This window comes from Myxine glutinosa, chromosome 12 (assembly GCF_964187855.1).
Source record: "Myxine glutinosa chromosome 12, kmMyxGlut1.1, whole genome shotgun sequence".
In the NCBI taxonomy this organism is placed as follows: domain Eukaryota; kingdom Metazoa; phylum Chordata; class Myxini; order Myxiniformes; family Myxinidae; genus Myxine; species Myxine glutinosa.
The window spans coordinates 46,233,309-46,253,834 of record NC_136272.1 but is presented as its reverse complement, the minus strand read 5'-3'; the positions used below and the strand labels follow the sequence as shown (position 1 = coordinate 46,253,834).

Here is a 20,526-nt window from a genome sequence, read left to right as displayed (position 1 = left end):
AGGAAGCCGTTTGGAATCTGTGAAAAGGTACATGACAGCACGCCTGGAATTTGCAAAAAGGCACGTGAAATACTGGGAGCATGAGGCAAGAGATCATGTGGTCTGATGAGATGAAAATTTAACTTTTTGGCCTGAATGCAAAGCGCTATATCTGGCAGAAACAGAGCACAGCTCATGACCCATCTAACGCCATCCCAACTGTGAAGCATGGTGGTGGCAGCATCATGCTATGGTGATTCTTTTCAGCGGCAGGGACTGGGAGACTTGCAAGGATAGAGGAAACAATGAATTTAAGCCAAATACAGGCAAATCCTTGAGGATAACCTGCTTCAGAGTGCAAAAGACCTTAGACTGTGGTGAGGATTTATATTCCAATAAGACAATGGCTCCAACCATACAGCCAGAGCAACACTGGAATGGCTTCAGAACAAGAATGTGAAAGTCCTCGAGTAGCCCAGCCAAACCCAGACTTGAATACCATTGATAAATTAATCTGTGAAAAGACTTGAAGATTGTTGATTACCGACGCTCACGATCCAACTTGAAAGAGCTTGAGCAAATTTGCAAGGAAGAATGGGTGAAACTCCCCAAATCAGGATGTGCAAAGCTAATACATACATATCAAAGAAGACTCGAAGGTGTAATCACTGCAAAAGGCTCTTCTACAAAGTATTGACTCAGGGGGTTGAATACTTGTGTAAATTAGATATTTCTGTATTCAATTTTAATTATTTTGAAGAAATTTCTAAAAAAATAATTCCGCTGACATTAGGTGTATGTATTATGTGTAGATCCGTGACAATAAAAATCTCAATTTAATGCATTTTTAATTCAGGCTGTAACGTAACACAACAAAATGTGAGAAAATTCAAGTGGCGCGAATACCTTCTGAAGGCACTGCATGTGTGTGTATATAGTCGGACCCCGCTATTCGCAGTTGATAAAATGCGACCTGTTTCTCTAATCATGGAAAAGTGTCCCGCAAATTCACTCTTTTTTCTATTTGCGGCCATGTTCCGCGTATATATAGATTGCACATAACCTGTGTCATAATCTCACAAAACCAGATAGGAGATAAAAAGCATGTTTGTCTTGCCATTATATCCATTTTCAAAAGCAATATGATAACGGTACCCATTTCTGATCTCCATGTCTATAGATATGCTTTGCGCTCCATTATTGTATGTAAATAATTATCGTTTAATTCTTCCATGAATCCTGACCAAGGCATACCAAAGAAGATCATGTTTCCCTCCTATTATTTTCAGACAGGGTATTTTCCTCGATTCGCTATTATGTTAACTCTTCACATCCTTTGTGACAGTTATAAATTAAGTGCACGATTTAAAGTTTTTGTTATCCTGCGACGGTGTTTCTGTCGACCTGGAATTTTGAAGTTAAAGGTTACAGGCCAGTAAAACAATTGGACGACATAGTACAAATAACATGAAAAACATTTGAACCTCACATGCACGTAAACATTCCCAATTGCAAAGGTCTAGGACAGCGGTTCGTAACCTGGGGGTCATAAATAACATATCAATTTGTTGAGCCCATTTTTAGGAACCTAACAAAGGTACATACCACACACAGTATTTTGTTCGCGTATGCGCGTACGTCACGACCCCCAGGTTAAGAACCGCTGGTCAAGGAGGTATATTATGCCGTAAAATGAAAAGCACAACAGTTGGATTCATAAACAATTTGCATGGCCACAGGTCGGTAGGACACAGACAGCTGGCGCGACAGCAAGACCTTGTTGACATCTGAGATGAGATGGCCCTCAGAAGGCAGGTACGCCTTTTGGTTGTTGGCACGAAGACGGCTCTGTATCGTGAAAAGCGATACCTCAAGATTTCCCTTCTCTGTAAATCTGCCAAAACACAATACAACGGCCAGAGAAAGGAAACAACAGAAGAATGAGTTACAACAGAATGTAGTCAAAGGTCTTTATGTGTCCTTTTGCTGTTCTCTTTAAGATGGTGTTAATTCCATCCTCGGACATTTATTAAATGTTGATATATTCAGTAATTTCTTAAAAGGGTCAGTGCTATTTGTAAAATCCAACTTCAAATGAATACTAATAATATTACACATGTGCACAGATCACTATTCCACTCGACCCATTATATGGGGAGGGCCTCCAACATCCACTCCATTCTCTCCTTCATTCAGCACCCTCTCCACTGCACTCCGAGTACAGACTTGGCATTTAATATGGAATATTTTTTTTGTGGGGGTGAACTTACTTTTCAAGATGACTTAGAACCAAAAGTTCATTGGAATTATGTTGAAATTATTCTAGATTTTGTTAATGTGACCTTTAAAAGAAACAAAAACCACATTTGACATTTTGAAGCAAATAAATTGATCCTTGAAAGTGATGTAAACTGATATCGAACTCAATTCACGGACAGTACTGTGTTAAACTTCTGTACGTTTTCCAGAAGTATCTCTTTATTTTGCACATTAGCCAAAAAAAATTTCAACAAAAACAAAAGCTAAATTATGACTGGGATTACGGACAGTAAAATTACAGTTCAGTACTTCGTGTAACCGCCACGAGCATTCAGGAGAGCACGTACACGTCGAGGCATGCTGTTCACGAGATTTGCCAAGGCTTGCACAGGAATCGCTTGCCATGCAGTGACAATACAACATGCATTTTAAGGCCATTTTCCCTGCTAGAGCGGGGGTCAGCCTTGCGGTCCCCATGACAATCTTCTCCATTTTGCCCTATTTTCTGCATCTCTCCTTGTTAACCCCCTTGCCCGCATTTCTTCTTCCACCATCTTTAGCCAAGTCTTTCTCGGTCTTCCCCGTCCTCTACTTCCTTCTTCATCAATTTCCATCACTCTTCTCAACCAGTCACTTTCATCCTTCCTCAACACATGACCAAACCATCTCAGCCTGTTCCTCTTCACAGCATCAATCACAGGCAATATTCCCATCATCTTTCGCAATTCATCATTTGTCTTCTTCTCTCTCAACGACACTCCGCACATCCATCGAACCATTCACATTTCCACCCTTTCCAGCCTTCGTTGCTGCTCTACGTTCATTACCCATGTCTCGCTCCCATAAATCATAACACTTCTCACACATGCAGCATACACCTTTCCCTTCAGCTTCAGCGACACTCTCCTCCTCATCAGCACGCCACTCAGTTCCCGAAACTTCTTCCATGCACATCTCACTCGAGCAACCGTTGCCGAGTCTGATCCACCTTCTCCATTCAGCATGTCTCCGAGGTAGCAAAATGTTTTCACACCTTCCAGCTTCACGCCGTCTCCAAGATCCAACTCAACATTTCCTCCATCTGCAGCTACCTCTGTGCACACCTTACATTTGAATGTAGCTGCCACACTGGTTAATGACCCTCTCAGACCACTACATTTTTGATGAACCCACTCAGCACACATTGTACATTGAATGGAGTTCACTCCGACACCCTTCCTGCACACAGCACACGGCCACTTCCCAGTTCTTTCCACCTCACCACATGCTTTACCACTTGCCATCACCTTTGTCTTTCCGATATTCACCTTCAGACCTTTTGTCTCCATACATTCCTTCCACTTGTTCATCTTTTCCTTCAGTCCATCCATACTTTCCGCCATCAACACCAGATCATCTGCATACAACAACTCCCACGGTAAACCCTCCTTTACGTTCTGAGCCAGCACCTCCATCACAGCTACAAATAGTAGTGGACTTAGTACCGACCCCTGATGCACTCCCACCTTCACCTCAAACTCACCACTGTTCCCGTCCTTCGTCCTTACAGCTGTGCGCGCTCTTTTGTACATTGCCATCACCACTCTGATCAACCATTCCTCTACTCCTAACTTCCTCAATGCCCATGTCAATACTTTGCGTGGAACCCTATCGAATGCTTTCTCCAGATCAACGAACCCAAAAAACAACTTCTTCCTCTTCTCCATGTACTTCTCCTGCAACTGCCTCACAATGAAAAGCGCATCTGTCATTCCTCTTCCTGGCATAAATCCAAACTGCATTTCGTCGATCTTCACTTTCTTCCTTATCCTCCTCTCCAACACCCTTTCCAATACCTTCATTCCATGCTCCAATAACTTTATCGTTCGGTACGAGCCACACTCCAGAGGGTCACCTTTCCCCTTGTATAGAGGGACGAGGGTACTCAGTTCCCAATCCACTGGAATGCGGCCTTCTTTCACCACCAGATTACACATCAGTGTCATTCTCTTCACACCCCAACTTCCTGCTGCCTTCAACATATCTCCCACAACTCCCGTCGGCCCTCCCGCTTTTCCACTCTTCATTGCTTTTATCGCTTCCTCAACTTCATTCTCGGTTGTCTTCTCTGCCGGTCCTAAAACTGGGTTACTCTCTATGTTGCCATCCCATTTATTCTCTGTATTCAACAGCATTTCCATATATCTTTTCCATCTTCCTTTAATTCCATCTGGGTCGACAACGATTTGTCCCACTTCATCCTTCAAGCAACTCACCCCCCATCACATCACACATCTCTTTCGCTATGTGCTTTGCAATCCTGAATACTGCTTTCTGACCCTCTTCCGAATCCAAGCGTTCTCCGAACATTTTCCTACATGCCTCCTGCGCCTTTGCTACCTCTTTCTTTGCAGCCTTCCTGGCTGCCTTATAACTTTCATGCTCTGCTGTTTCTGCTCCCGTACCCTTCGCCTTCTGCCACTCCTTGAACTTCTTCCTCTTCTCGTCAATCCTCTTTCCAACTTCATCATCCCACCACCATGTTTCCGAGTGCCTCGGTGGTCCTTTTGTCCATCCACATACCTCACCAACGGCTCCCAACAGACTAGCTTTCATTGACATCCAACCACTTTCAAGCTCAACCACATCATCCTCTACCCTACTCAGCCTCTCTTTTAATGCCTCCCTTACTGTCACCTCTTTCAACCTCCACACCTTCATTCTTGGTTGGTACTTCACCCGCCGAGCTATCCTCGCACCTTTCACCCTTATGTCGCAGACAACCAAGTGGTGCTGTGAAACAGCCTCCTCCCCCGGGATCACCTTTGTGTCCCGGAGGTGCCCCCTATCTCGCCTACGCACCATCAGGTAGTCAACGGTTGTCGTCGACCCACCTGACGTGTATGTAACAAGCTTATTATCCTCTTTCTGGAACTGAGTATTACAAATCAACAAATCAGCTCCATCAGCAAACTCCAAAATCCTTTCACCTTCTCCAATTCTCACACCATATCCGTAACCCCCATGAACTCCCTCAAAACCATCCATACTCCTTCCCACATGTCCATTCAGGTCTCCTCCCACCACAACAACTTCCTCATCTTTCACGTTTTCCATCAGCTTCTCTATCGCACACCAGAACTTGTCCTTCTCTTCATTGCTTCGACCAACCTGCGGAGTATATCCCGAGATGACGTTCACCAAGAGCTTTCCAATCATCATTTTCACCATCATCAACCTATCACTCACTATAGTCACACTCACCACACTGTCTACAAACTCCTCAGAAAACAGGACACCAACACCATTCACGCCCTCCGGGCACCCTTGCCACACAAACTTGTATTTCTGTCCCTGCCTACCCTTCACCATTCTCACACCACTTCCCTTCCATCTCGTCTCTTGCACACAACATATGTCCACTCTTCTTCAGACCAATACTTCCACCACTTCTCCTGATCTCCCTGTCATTGTCCCTACATTCCATGTCCCAAACCGCAAAAACCGATCTCCACTTCGGGCTGCACCTTGCCCATATGTAGTTGTAATTGTCATGGTTCTCTTTTTGAGGCAATGTTTTTATGGGGGGGGGGGGGGGCGGCGTCAGCATCACGGTTGCGGTTTAAACATATTCCAACAATATCCAAACAGAACCATGAAAACCATGAAAAATAATCTGGGAAAAGTCTCCAAGCGAGAACGTGGATTTAAGAAGGAAGGAGCAGAGGCGGAAGAGAAACGAGATACAGAGGGCGGGGCACAAGTCGAGACGAGGAGGAGAGCGAACAAACACGTGTCCGGGAGGAGAGAAAGAATCAATATAGAATTCTTTGTCTCGGGAGGTGAGGTGAGGGGGAGAAAATAAAATAAAAGAAACAAGCAATACAGCGAAGGAAATAACCCAAACCGACAAAACACACGACGGGGGGAGGGAAGCCCCAAGTCACCAGGCCGCGCACGAGGTACGACCCAGAAAACGATTAACTACACACAAGTTTGTACGAATTACAAACCAATACCAACCAGAAACACACAATAACACGTACACAGCAAAATAACCAGTGGAAATTTGACAAAGACAAGAATGGGAAAATACTTAAACTTCGATGCCGTGGAGAGCTCGAAGCACGCCTCACTCACCCGAGGAACCGGAAACCGGAAAAAAAAAGAAGAAAAAAAAGTGACAATAGCCTGCTGCAATTCACGCACAGAGGTCGGCTGCTGGTCCAAGTTGTCGATTTGACGCGTTAATTCTGCCCACAAGTTCTCTATCGGATTCATATCCGGGGACATGGCAGGCCACTCCATATGCTCTACACCATGGTCAGCAAGAAAGTGTTGGATCATGCGAGCATGATGAGGCCGTGCATTGTCATCTTGGAAGACAAAGTTTCCTCGAAAGGCTGCACGTGCAAATGGAAGCAATGTTTCTTCCAGAATGACCCTGTACTTGAACTGGTTCAGGTTTCCATTCAGAACAACCAGGTCAGTTTTGCCCCCTGCATGAAAAGCAGCCCAAACGATCACCCCACCACCTCCAGCTTGGACTCTTGGCACTATACAATCTTCGTTGTGGGCTTCAAGCACTTGTCTGCGCACTCGGACGCGGCCATCTTGACGATAGACCAGAAATCTAGACTCGTCACTGAAGGTCACGTGATTCCAGTGTCCTGGCTGCCATTGACGGTGCTCTCTGGCCCACTGCAATCGGCGCTGGCTGTGTTGTCTGGTCAGGCGTGGCTTTCTCAGGGGACGCCTGGCACAATAGCCTGCTTGAACCAGTCGTTGGTTGACTAGCCTTCTGGATACAGGCACATTTGTCAGTTGCTGTCACTCAGCCCTAAGCCGATTAGCTGACTTGGTACGGCCATTGCAGACTAACCGGTGCAGCTAGCTATCATCTCTCCTTGTGGTTCTGCGTGGACGTCCTGGCCTCGGTATTGGAGTAGGGACACCCCTCTGAGCATTTCGTTTCAGGATCTTTCACACCTGGCCTTGAGTGATGCCATACTGCCGAGCAATAGCACGCTGTTTCATGCCAGAATTTGGTAAAGTCACCACTCCATGACAAACAGCATTGTCAAGTTGACGGACCATCTCCAGAGGAAGCGGCAATAACTTTTGTAGACGTGCAGCAGTTGTTTTCCACTAATACAGAACGCAACAACCCTTATATACCCGATTGTGAAGCCAGTCGTCAAATGTACCTGTCCTTACATTTTGTCACGCCACCTGTGATATAATCCTGTTATTGACTTCTTGCTGCGAAAGACAATCAGTGACATGGTTCTTTCAACAAAGACATCACCGAAGGGTAAAAGAAACTCACCAGATTGATATACTGAGTTCAGAAAGTAAACCCAAGTCAAGAAAAAAAAAAATTCCATATTAAATGCCAAGTCTGTATATGAGAAGAACAAAATAGCAAGAGAGTGTGGTGAGTTCCCATGTTGGTTTAGTGCAGCTTACTTAGGTGGCTTTTCCTCTGTGCGGTAAGCATTAAAGGCCTGCAACTGAAGCTGGACACCGTGCAGTGAATTGGCAAAGGTGCGGTTGTCCAAAATGGATATGGTTTGCTGAATCCATTGCAAGAGATCCGAGCCAAGTGACTCGTATTGGTCAATTAGCCGTGCCGTCTCCATTGCGCTGCCCAGAACCTATCAGGAAGAAAGCGACAATAAATTTGCAGCTCACCTATGGACCTCGACACTAAGAACTACACATCATTTATCCCCTAATCTATAACTTCCACCTTTCATTAATAATAATCATACGACATACAATTTTAGCATATGTGTGTGTCCAAGTGTGAATAGATGTCACATTAAAAACTGAAACAGCAACAAATGTAGACCCCAACGATTGAAAAACATAAAAATATAGCAATACAATATACACGTGTGTGTGGGTGTGTGTGGGTGTGTTCAAACACATATGTTTGACTTGTATGCTCTCCTAAACCGCTGGAAAGAATGAGTTGCGATTTGGTGGTTGTATTTGGGGTAAGGCCTGGGGGTTTTTTAGGCATAAATAAATTAATAGTTGAGGGCGTTCGGGAGGGAGGAGACGACATAGATTCCATGCAAATGTGTATCATGTAGCGCCGCTCTCGGTGGAAGAGTGTATTACAGGTCCCATCGTTATGCATTATTATAATAATATTGCCGATATGAAAAAGTTATAGATTTGAAAACTACTCGGCCAGTTTACAAACAGGCTCTGTATTTTATGCACTGCTAAATCCCTGGACAAAATAAGTTGAAAAGTGCTGGTTGTACTTCGGGTGTGTATGGGAACGTTCTACTAAGTTGGGATGGGCACCTCCAACCTAGGTTTTTACTTCTATCAAAGTGGGGGATTACCATAAGAAGTGAGTGAGTGTACGCAGTCAAGTGATAAAGTGCTTAATAGAAAGTGGGGGGGAAGCTAGGCTGGGTGGTGAGGGATATGACACAACATAGTTGCTGTAAGTAGCCTGGTGTTGGCTTAGTGGTTAGGGTGCCAGCTTGGCATCCCAGGATCCTGCGTTCGATTCCCGGTCGATCGCTGAATTAACGCCAGGGGGGTTGACTCAGCCTGTCATCCTTCAGGGGTCGGCAAATTGAGTACCAGTTCACTGGTAATTCCCTGTGTGTCGCAAAAGGCAACCAACAGGGTTGGTGGCAGGAAGGGCATCCGGCTGTAACACATTGCTTCAAAAAGGGGACCACGGTGCCCAAAAAATGGCCAACCCCCGCTTTGCGGGGAAAAATTTCCTCTAAAGGTGGTTCCTAAAGGTGGTATAGTTGCTGTAAGTGAGACGTGGTTTGGTGAGCAATCTTTGACACTTTGACATTTCGGTTGAATATGTTAAAGGGTAAGGGAAAAAGTCTGAAAAACCACACGTGGGACGGATGGAGAGCAAACCTATCGTCCCCTCTGGTGAAACCAGTGGGGGACTAATAACAACAATATGAGTTCCCTTACAAGGAATGCAGCAGGAGGCCTTCAACACAAGTTTTTTTTTTTGCTAACTTCCAGAACCATTATTTGTCAGCTGGTTGTGATCTTTTGTACCTTTGAATGTTTTGTCTTTTGTACCCATGTCAAATATTTCATTAATTTCATTCTCCTTATTTTGCATTCTTTTTGCTTTTCCCTTATTTACTTTTACCTATCACCTTTTTATCTCCTTAAATGTTACGTCACGTAGTAAGTTTCCTCATGAGGCTTTATTGGCAATGTCAGTATAACTTCAAGCCTCAGGTTACCTTTCCAATGCGCTTTCCTTCCACTGCAAGAGCCTTCATCTTCGAAAAATAATGGTAGTACGTCACGACATAAGTGATGACCGACTTCTCATCCGGGTGCATGACTGCAACATCTGAAACCATAGCACGAACTACATTAATCTGTGAATATTTCAGCTTTATAAGATGGACTTTAAGATTCCTGTGCAACTACTATCCACAAATTGTATGTTAGAAAACATTAGCTGGTGTTCAGGGTACAATGATGCTTCATTCGCACCAAATAATGTTCCTTTGCTGGAACAGATTAAGCACCGCCTTCTCCCACCTGAATCCCATCATCCACAAGGAAACCCCTCCTTCAGCAAGGCCAGCAAAGTATTCCTGTGGGATGCTTTCCCATCCTATTCCAACGAGCGGAACAGTTTGTTAGCCCAGTAACATCAGCACATTCTTATCCCTTTGTCAGGGCTGACAGGATGTCTTGGAGGTATGCACATGTCACTAAGCTGCTTAGCCTGGGTTTGAATCCCACCCAGCTGTAAACTGTCATCCCGGTGTTTCACAGACAGGGAGATTCATCATTGTGTGTGCTGTTCCTCGGATGGACATTAAACTGGGAGTCCCGTCTGCCAGCATTTGTTGGTTGACAGTAAATATCTCACGGTGTCCTTCGTGAAGAGTAGACTAGCTATTGTCGGCACCATGAACGAATTCCAAATTGTTGTCCTAACCAGTAGAGGGCACTGAATCGGGGACACAGTCAACCCATCAGGCAATGTTGCTATCCAGCAGCAGCCTTGTGCCGCATACGAACGAAGAAGCCTTTTGCCACATGCTCAAAGGCCCCTGAATCACCAAATAACCAAAGACAATCTCAGAGACATTGACACTGTCTTGATGCTTTTTCAATTGGAAAATTTGCTTGTGCTTCCAGCAGAAATTAATATATCGGATGAAATGGCCTCAAGTTTAAGGAACGAAAAGGGGTTCAGTTGCATTGCACCGCGGTTCTTATCCAAGGACATGTGTCATTCTGCAAATGAATGTCGCGATAACATACAAGAACAGAAACAGCTTGCAAGCAAATGAAGCACCACAACAGGAAAAGTGGGATCATGCCAAAAAAAAACAAGCCAGTACAGTGGTACGAGAAAAGAAACACCTGCATTGGCTCACCATGTGTACATACAGTTATGAAATCATGTTGACCATATCTCCTGAGGAAGGGAAAACTGTCAGCTCTTTTCACGACTCCAAACATCTCATAATGGCTAAGGGTACCCCCTTGGAATGAATTACCTTGTGGAGCGAACGAGGTACATATGCTCACTTCAGGAGCAGTTTCCTAGTCATTGGTTGTGGAACGAGGCTACTGGTATCCCCATACGTTTAGGATCCATAAAGCATATTATTGATGAAAACTTGTCTCTAATTGTATCATGCCATGTCCCATTGAAATCCCAACCTTCAGGGTCCAACAGTTTGGTGATGCCCAGCTCCTGTTCAGCCACAGAGAATGCCTTCAGCAGGTTACCATGGGGATCGTTGACATCCAGTTTGTCGTAATCTACCAAGTCTGGCCTGAAAACAAAAACGCATATATGCCTCACAGTGAATTGCAATTACACACCAATGTGTGGGGTAATGAAAGTTAGAAGGAAGTGCTCGGTTCGTGGTTGTCATAGTGGAACGTTTGCTGACCTGTGCTTGTGTATGATCGCATTGAAAGCCATACCGTCGCGCCAGCTTGTTGTAAAATTCTGTACCTTCACGTGTTTGTACCTGAGACAAGTGATCTTTTTCAACAAACTAATCTAACACATTATTACATTGTATTATTCAGGAAAGGAAACTGATTCTTTTTCAGGAAGGGACTAGCAACAACAACCAACGTACATGTAAATTATTTTAACGAGGTCATACAATTTGATCATACAAGTTATATAATTTGATCAAATAATGATTAAACTTTAACAAGAAGGCAAGAAGCCAGCTTAACATTATAAATTTCCATGAGCGTTTGTGCAATGATGGTAAAAGAGATCACATCAAACACAGCACTTGTTGCAGACAATGTCATCTGAAAAGAAACTGCTATTAAGAGTTTTATCATTTTAAATTCCAGCTGGTATATTTGCCCATCTTGCCCATCAGGCATACCCTGTGGTTTTCATCTGGCACCAGAGCAGCAGGGCATCCTTGGCCGACCGCACTTCACTGCTGTCTTCTGTTTCCACACTGATGTCCTGGATCTGTGAGTGGTTCACAACTCAAATAAATATGTCAGGTACAATCACTAACTTTAGATGAGAGAGTCAGATGGGGGAAGAAAGAGACTTGACTTTTATGTCCTTTTATTACAAAAGTATAAAAAAACAATAAACAATAAATGATGATTCAAAGAAAACAATCACAACAGTTACACAAGCATTTACATGATAAATAAACAAATTATCAGCAAATAAACCAGCAAGTATTAAGGAAAACAACGACATAGTAAATACTAACTGACCCTCAGCTATTTTGCAAAATGCATCTCTCACACACCACTGCTTCTCAAAGAGTTGTATCTCAGAACAACAACAAAATTCCAGCTTTACTCTTGAAACACAGAGAGCTTTAAACATTTCCAAAACATCTGTACTATACAAATCATTCCGTATCTTTGATTTCCTGGTCTTATATATCGCCAACTTGGCTTGCGCAAGAAAGAAATGAATTAAAATTTGCTGTTGGGGAATTGAACCGCCCACTAGGGCCAAAAATAAAGGTAGGAAAATCAAAAACAAAGGAAAACCGTGCAAGTAACATTTTAAAGAAAACAAATAAAGGAGTTAACTGGTCACAACGTACATACGCATGGGGCAAGGTTTCAGTTTGTCCACAAAATGGACATTGCTCACTTATCGCTTGCGAGAAGCGGTGAATTAGGGAATTTGTGGGTAGGATCCAATGAGCAATTCTCCAATGAAGATCCCCAACACGTTTCGGCACAGGCTGTTTATAGTACCACTCCCAAATAGGGTAAAGGGGAGGGGTATTCGGCAGGACTGCAGGCCATCTACAGGGTACAGGGGAGGACAACGAAGGAAAAAGGATTTTTAAGCATTGCATATCTACAGGGCCTTTCGATTGATCCCAGAAAAGGATAGAGAGTGGCCAAACTAATCGGTTCCAAACTGAGAGAACCAGATAGACACAGATTGGGGAAGGGTGGAGAAGATTCGGAGGTGGGTACGGGAGGGTTGCTTGCCCAGCCATTTGAGGCACAGTAGATGCGAAGCACCATTTTCAAAACGCTGTCAACTCTGCGACACGATCTAATGCCAACCGTCGAAGCCAGAGCGGTAGCACTGATCCACCTGTCATTGGTGGCGTTTCTCAAGTGACACACTTTTGTTACTGAGGCATTTATAAACTTTTGAATGAAGGTGCTTTCATTCACCCACTCACCAAATACAGAGTTGTGAAATAATGGCTCGTTGAAGAACATGGATCAAACATAAGTCGAGGGGTCACGGAGACAGGTATAGGCTTGCCACGCATTCAGTAGGCTTTGGTGAAAGGCAGGTAGCATCGATAGATCTATCCTGGTCGAGTCCATCAGGAACAGCTCCTGTGAAAGGTCCAACGTCCCTGCTTGACATAACATGCAGCTGGTAAGCTGTCTCCAGGCCAAATATGGTTCAAACAAGAAGCGCCATGTTGATCGTAGGCGGAAAGCCATGATGCGGCACTTGACATTGACCAGCCCTTGGCCACCCTCTGCAGTTGGTAAGTTTAGAATCTCCGGTCTCAGCCAATGCTTTCCGGACCAGAAGAAATGGGTGATGCATTTTTATATGTCCTCCACCAGAGTTTTGGGCGGCTGCAGGGAAAGAACCTTGTACCATAACTTAGTGGTGACCAGACTGTTGACGACTAGTACCCTACCTCGGTAGGACAGTTGGCAGAGCAAGTTCTTCCATTTCAGTAACAGTACTTCAATGTGTGCCAACAAGCCTTCCCAGTTATGCCTCACAAAATTCCCAGGGCCAAGGAACACCCCTAGGAACTTAATCCCATCTCTTTCCACGAAAGATTGGCAGGGAGAGGAGGAGGGAGAGGAAATAGGGGGGCAAGTAGGGGTAGGTAGAGGGTTGAAGCCACAGCGCTTCTGTTTTTGTCCAATTTATCTTGGCCGATGATGCCCTGCTGAAGAGATCCAATGCACTCATCATCAAATCAATGTCTTCTGACTGTCTGATGCAGACACAGATGTCATTTGCATAAGCAATGCTTTTTAAGGGGTGGGTTCCAAAAGTAACACCAGACAAGGACTTCCGAAAGGTATTTAAGAGGGGCTCAAGGGATAAAGCGTACAAAATTCCTGACAGAGGGCAGCCTGCCTTACCCCTCTCCCAACACAAAAGGGGGGTACAAGTTCATTGTTTATCTTTAAGATAGCCGATATGCTTGAATAACATAATTGTATATGGGATAGAAAGAGGTTCAAAACCAAAACATTTTAGCACTTCAAAAAGATATGTATGAGAAACACAGTCAAAAGCTTTCTCCTGGTCGAGGAAGATCAAGCCACAACTTTCATAATTAATCTCACAGATTTCAATGACATCTCGGACAACAGAGATATTATCCTGAATATTGCGACCAGGAACACAATAAGTCTGGTCCATGTGTATAATGTCTCCTAGTAGGGGTGAGAGACGAAAGGCCAAAGCCTTAGAGAAAATTTTATAGTCCGTACACAATAAGGACAATGGCCTGCACTGTGATATGAGCAATAAATATCCTTTTTTAAGAAGCAAAGTAAGCACGGCTCGCCTGCAGCTCAGTGGGAGTTCACCCTTCTTCAAGCTTTCCAGGAAAACCAGAAGCAAATCAGGTCCAATCAAGTCCCAAAATTGCTTGAAGAACTCCACTGGCAGACCATCCAGGCCAGGTGATTTTCCTCTGTCCAGGCTTTTAAGGGCAACATAAAGTTCCTCAAGTGTGAGCGGTGACTCCAGATCCGTTCTTTGATTTGGAGTTCGTGTACCGACACCATCAAACAAGTTCGGAACAAGTTCTGCATCGACATCTGTTGTCTGGTAAAGTGTAGAGAAGAAGAGTCTTACATCCTTCTTAATTTCTACAGGGTTAGTCGTGATCGAGTTATCAGGACGTTTCAAGGCAATAATTAGGGAATGAGGAGATTTTGACTCAAAATCAAAGAAAAACCGGGTCGGGAATCCAGGAGGTAAAGGTGCTGAAAGCGTAGTCTCGTTAGCGCTCCTTGGGTTTGATTAGAAATTATATTATTAAGAAGAGACTTCTTCTCACATAGTCTTAGTTTATTTTGGGGGGTAGGATGGGTTTTTTAATTTGTTTTAATCTGGAGGATCTCCTCCTCCAGCTCCACTTTCATTCTGCATTATACCTGTGTGCTTAGAAACAAAACTGCTGACAAAAACTTCTAATTTGGACCTTTGTGTTGTCACACCACAATCGCTGGTCCTTAAAACTGGATTTGGAGCCTCTCAGATTGGACCACACCCTCTCAAAGACATTCCTAAAGGAGGGGTTATCTAATATGGAAATGTTCAGTTTCCAAAATGAGTGGCGATTTGGAGATAACCCTACACGGTAACTCATGGTAATGAGGTGATGGTCGGAGAAACCAGACGGGGAAATTTCAGTGGTGGGGGAGAGGTTGGCAAATGACAAATTTATATAAAATCTATCAAGTCTGGCAAGGGCCACTTGATTATTGGCAACCTTACACCAGGTAAATTGATGGGTGCCTGGATTTTGTATCCGCCAGATATCTTGAAAACCAAAATCTCTTATTATTTTAGATAACAGTCTGGCTGGTCCAGGGTGAGGTTCTGCGCCATTCCGATCGCACACAGGTTGCAGGGTGCAATTAAAATCACCGCCTATTATAATGCACTTCAGCAAGGCTAACTGCATCATGTGGAGTCATAACCTGTCAGAGAAGGTTCGTCGGTCTGTGCCTTTTGAAGGGGCATTAACCACCTTTAGAAAAAACAGTACAGTCCTCATCCCTTTTGAAGGGGCATTGACATTTATTAAAGTAAAATTTATAGCTCCATCAACAAAATCCAGTGAAGCTAAGTGACCTGGGATTATTTCCTGAAATGAGAGTTGGAGCGGGCAAAAATGGGGATTAATTAGAAAGGCAACTCCTGCTGTACGAGAGGTTGAATCGCTAAAGTAGCCGGCCTTTTTCATCATTCGATTCCATATAGCGTGAGACGATGGAGTAGAGTGGGTTTCTTGTAAGAAAACCACATCTAGTTTCCGTTGCCTTACAAGGTTGACCACTTGGAGCATCCTGGACTGGCTCGCACTACCATTTATATTGAGGCTACCAAAAATAGTCATAGAGATGTAAAAGAGGTAAGGAAAGGGAAATATGCGTATCATCCTTTTAGTTCATTTTTTGCCTTAACAATGTGTTTCTTAAGCCTACTGCATTGGGGTTCCGTGAAATTGTTGTCACTGGGTCGGTGAATAATACACCTTGCCATTTCAATAAACCCATGTAGATCAGAAAAATGATCTTTTATTTCAATATATCTTTTTCTAAAAGTCTGGTTCAGAAACTTGAGTATTTGTGATGGTAAAATGTTGGAATCACTGTATGTGGGGAATTCCTCAATGTCATAGGATTCCTCCTCAGACATGTCAGAAGCACTATCTGGGACCCCTGGATCTTGAGACACCAGAATACTCTGTGGTGTGCAGGTGTCATCCTGCCCTGTTTCTGTAGGAACAGGTTGAGGGAGCGGTTCTACCAGAACTCCAGGTAATGTGGGCGGGAGGGGCGATTCTGCAACCTGTTGCACAATTTGAGGTTCTTCCTCGGGCCAATTTTCGGACAATGCTCGGGACAATTTGAGGACTCGTGCTCACTGCTCAGGTACATTTTCTAAATTGGCCGGTACGACTTTTGAATGGTTTGAAAGATCGCCGTCAGGTGCGTTGGAACACTGAGGGGTCGAAATTTGCTCTTTTTGTCTCCCAGTCGAATCTCGACCTGACTTGTCATAATCCACACAAGGATTTAACATAGTTTGCACTCCAACCTCATCTGGAGGTAACGCATGCAACTCCTCCACATTAAGCTGAGGGTCCATATCGGCAGCAAGCAGAGGATCTGCATTCACATTTACCAATACTTCATATCGATTACTCATCGATGTTTTATCAGGTGGTACTGAGTCCAATGCATCGGAGTGTAACACCACCTTCTTTTCCTTACGGGGTGGAGGGACATTCCGAGGTGTTTTCCTCTTTCTCAAAGAGGAGACGAGTGTAAAACCATCTCAAACGTTATCATTCTCGGAGGTTTTCGATGTCGATGGTACGTTTTCTGTCACAGTATCAGGGGGGTGTTGTCTGCTCGGCCACTGCGGGGGCAATTTGTGGAAAAACCGTTTTAGATGCCCAAAGTTCCCACAGCCGAAACATTTTAACGTTTCCGTGGACGCATATACCTGGTACTCGTGATTATCCACACAAAACGTAAATACCGCGTTGAGCACCTTGTCCACATTGGATGCAGGAAACACGATGTACACCTGCCGCCGGAAGGACATGATGTGTTTAGCCTGCTCGTTGCGACACCCCAGAGATACATCGTGATCTCCGACACCACTGTACCAGACCGAGATAACATCGTGATCTCCGACACCACTGTGCCCTACCGAGATAACATCGTGATCTCCGACACCACTGTGCCATGCCGAGATAACATCGTGATCTCCAACACCACTGTGCCATACCGAGATAACATCGTGATCTCTGACACCACTGTGCCATACCGAGATAACATCGTGATCTCTGACACCACTGTGCCATACCGAGATAACATCGTGATCTCCGACCCCACTGTGCCATACCGAGATAACATCGTGATCTCCGACACCACTGTGCCATACCGAGATAACATCGTGATCTCCGACACCACTGTGCCATACCGAGATAACATCGTGATCTCCGACACCACTGTGCCATACCGAGATAACATCGTGATCTCCGACACCACTGTGCCATACCGAGATAAGATCGTGATCTCCGACACCACTGTGCCATACCGAGATAACATCGTGATCTCCAACACCACTGTGCCATACCGAGATAACATCGTGATCTCCAACACCACTGTGCCATACCGAGATAACATCGTGATCTCCGACACCACTGTGCCATACCGAGATAACATCGTGAGCTCCGACACCACTGTGCCATACCGAGATAACATCGTGATCTCCGACACCACTGTGCCATACCGAGATAACATCGTGATCTCCGACACCACTGTACCATACCGAGATAACATCGTGATCTCGGACACCACTGTACCATACCGAGATAACATCGTGATCTCCGACACCACTGTGCCATACCGAGATAACATCGTGATCTCCGACACCACTGTACCATACCGAGATAACATCGTGATCTCCGACACCACTGTACCATACCGAGATAACATCGTGATCTCCGACACCACTGGCACTGGCACTGTGCCATACCAAGATAACATCGTGATCTCCGACACCACTGTACCATACCGAGATAACATCGTGATCTCCGACACCACTGTACCATACCGAGATAACATCGTGATCTCCGACACCACTGTACCATACCGAGATAACATCGTGATCTCCGACACCACTGGCACTGGCACTGTGCCATACCAAGATAACATCGTGATCTCGGACACCACTGTACCATACCGAGATAACATCGTGATCTCCGACACCACTGTACCATACCGAGATAACATCGTGATCTCCGACACCACTGTACGTGTACCATACCAAGAAAGGTCTTTTAAAATTAAATCGTTTTTCAGGAATGGGGGACAATTTGATATCAAGACTTTCACGGCGGGGTGTCCAGTGGGGAGACCAGGACAAAGTGTCCATTCTCGGTAGACAAACCGGTCGCCACAATTTCATGCACAAGCTGCTCTTCAGCTACGAATATAACCACACGTTTGTTCATCCGTGAAGCCGCACGGATTTCCTCGAGCCCGATTATGTTACCCACCGCAATGACGATGTCTTCCACGGTGACCTCGTTAGGGGAAACTCAAACCACGCCATGTTTCCGCGTCAAGCCCTCAAAGGTCGCGTAGCGGGAACGTGCCGACATTACGACGATCGGAAAAACCCTCGGCCTAAGCCGAGATGGATTGGGGGAGGGTGGACAGTTTTCTGAATTCTGTACCAGTAGGGGGAAAAAGGGAAAAGCGCTACTCGGCATACACCAGCGCGAGCGAAACTATCGCAAGGAAACACACCTCTCAATGAGGAGGAGGGCGAGAATTCGAGAAATCACGACAACCCGTCAGAGTGCCGATGGACTCACCCCTCAACGAAAGTGGGGGGAAAAAAATAGAGATAGCAACACAAGCGAGGAATGTAATGGAGGCGGGGAGGGGTGAGGGGTGAGGGGAACGGGTGGGGTGAGGGACGGTCGGAGCAGAGCTGTGCTCTGGGTCGGAGGAAGGGAAGACCGGGCAGGGGGAACGGGCGTGGAACTGGGAGGTGAGGAGAGGTGGGGGGAGGAAAAATGGGAAGAGAGGACGAGGGTTATGGTACCGGGTTTGATGAAAATGGAGTGGTGGGGGGAGACAGAGAATACACAATCACAATGTGAAAATAAACAAAAATGGAAAGGAAGGGTTAGAACAACGACCAAAAAAAAGGGGGGGGGAGGGTAGAAAGATCGAAAGTCGGAGCAGCTCGCACCTCACCACACATGCACAGCCGCCATCTTGCCACGCCCAACACACAACCGGACCGGCCAGAAAGGGAGAGGGGGGGAGGGAGGGGGAGAGGGGGAGGGAGGGGGAGAGGGGGGAGGGAAGGGGGGAGGGGGGAGAGAGAGGGAGAGGGAGAGGGAGGGGGAGAGGGAGGGAGAGGGAGGGGGAGAGGGAGGGGGAGAGGGAGGGGGAGAGGAGAGGGAGAGGGAGAGGGAGGGGGAGAAGGAGAGGGAGAGGGAGAGGGAGAGGGAGAGGGAGGGGGAGAAGGAGAGGGAGAGGGAGAGGGAGAGAGAGAGAGAGAGAGAGACAGAGAGACAGAGAGACAAAGACAGAAAGAGAGAGAGAGAGAGAGATTCAAAGAATTAGCAACAACAACCAACATTAGAATATCAGCGTTGGACACTTTTCTGATAATTGCCTTTTTATACAAAAAGTGGGGAAAAATCGCCCTGTAACAAAGCTAAGCACATGTACTTTATCTCAATGACCAAAGTACATGGTTCTGCAAAGGCCCGTTAATGCCAATTGAGGCACTAACATCAATCCTGGCTCGAAGATTAACATCCATGGCCATACAAAGTACAACGGCTCTTTCTTCAATTAAAAGATGCCTTTTTATCTTAAACGATTTTTAAAATGACAGAGCTGAACACTTGCAGTGGGCTCAAAGGCCAAACTACAGTATATGGCTGTACAAAGCCGAGAAAAAGCTTATTAAGGAAATACACGTGGACCTCGACTCTCAGACCAAAATGTATTGTCAAACTCGAGAGTTCATAGAACACCTTATCCCACGCAGTCTTGAGATAAATATGATCATAATAATATAACTAGAGGAACTAGAACGACACTCTTTGATGTCACGATGTCGACCGATATGCCTCCGCCCACATTATTACATCATTATAATACTTGTATCTACTTTGATTTAAATCCATTCAGCTGTGCCCAAGTTAGCACATTTTTACCTGACATTACCTCTGAACTTTGACCTATTGACCCCAAAATTTAATCAGTTCAAGTTTACATCATCAAACATACCTGTACCAAGTTTTAATTTAAATCCCTTCAGCTGTTCACAAGTTCTCACATTTTTACCTGACATGACCTCTGTCCTTTGGCCTTTGACCTCGGGACCCCCAAAATCTAATCAGTTAATCATTACATCATCTATAACCCGATTTGTGAACGTCTGTTTGTTCGGTTGTGCCTCGTGGACAGCCTAAGGAAGTGACTTAGAGAGGGAAGAGGGGTTCATTGGGGGTAACTTTTCACGACAAAAAACATGGGCAC

The 20,526-nt window shown here is 45.1% G+C and overlaps 1 protein-coding gene across 2 annotated transcripts in view; it reads right to left on the bottom strand.

Annotated features, from left to right (window-relative positions):
* The window catches only part of LOC137437861 (spectrin beta chain, non-erythrocytic 1), a 156,225-nt gene that overhangs the window by 82,598 nt on the left and 53,101 nt on the right, over nt 1-20,526 (bottom strand). For both annotated transcript variants that reach the window (XM_068132538.2, XM_068132541.2), the window contains 6 exons: nt 11,610-11,701; nt 11,151-11,231; nt 10,915-11,030; nt 9,468-9,580; nt 7,687-7,874; nt 1,756-1,873 (listed from right to left, as the gene is read on the bottom strand). In XM_068132538.2, the coding sequence (XP_067988639.2) occupies nt 1,756-1,873; nt 7,687-7,874; nt 9,468-9,580; nt 10,915-11,030; nt 11,151-11,231; nt 11,610-11,701 (708 nt within the window). The remainder of the gene's footprint in view (nt 1-1,755; nt 1,874-7,686; nt 7,875-9,467; nt 9,581-10,914; nt 11,031-11,150; nt 11,232-11,609; nt 11,702-20,526) is intronic.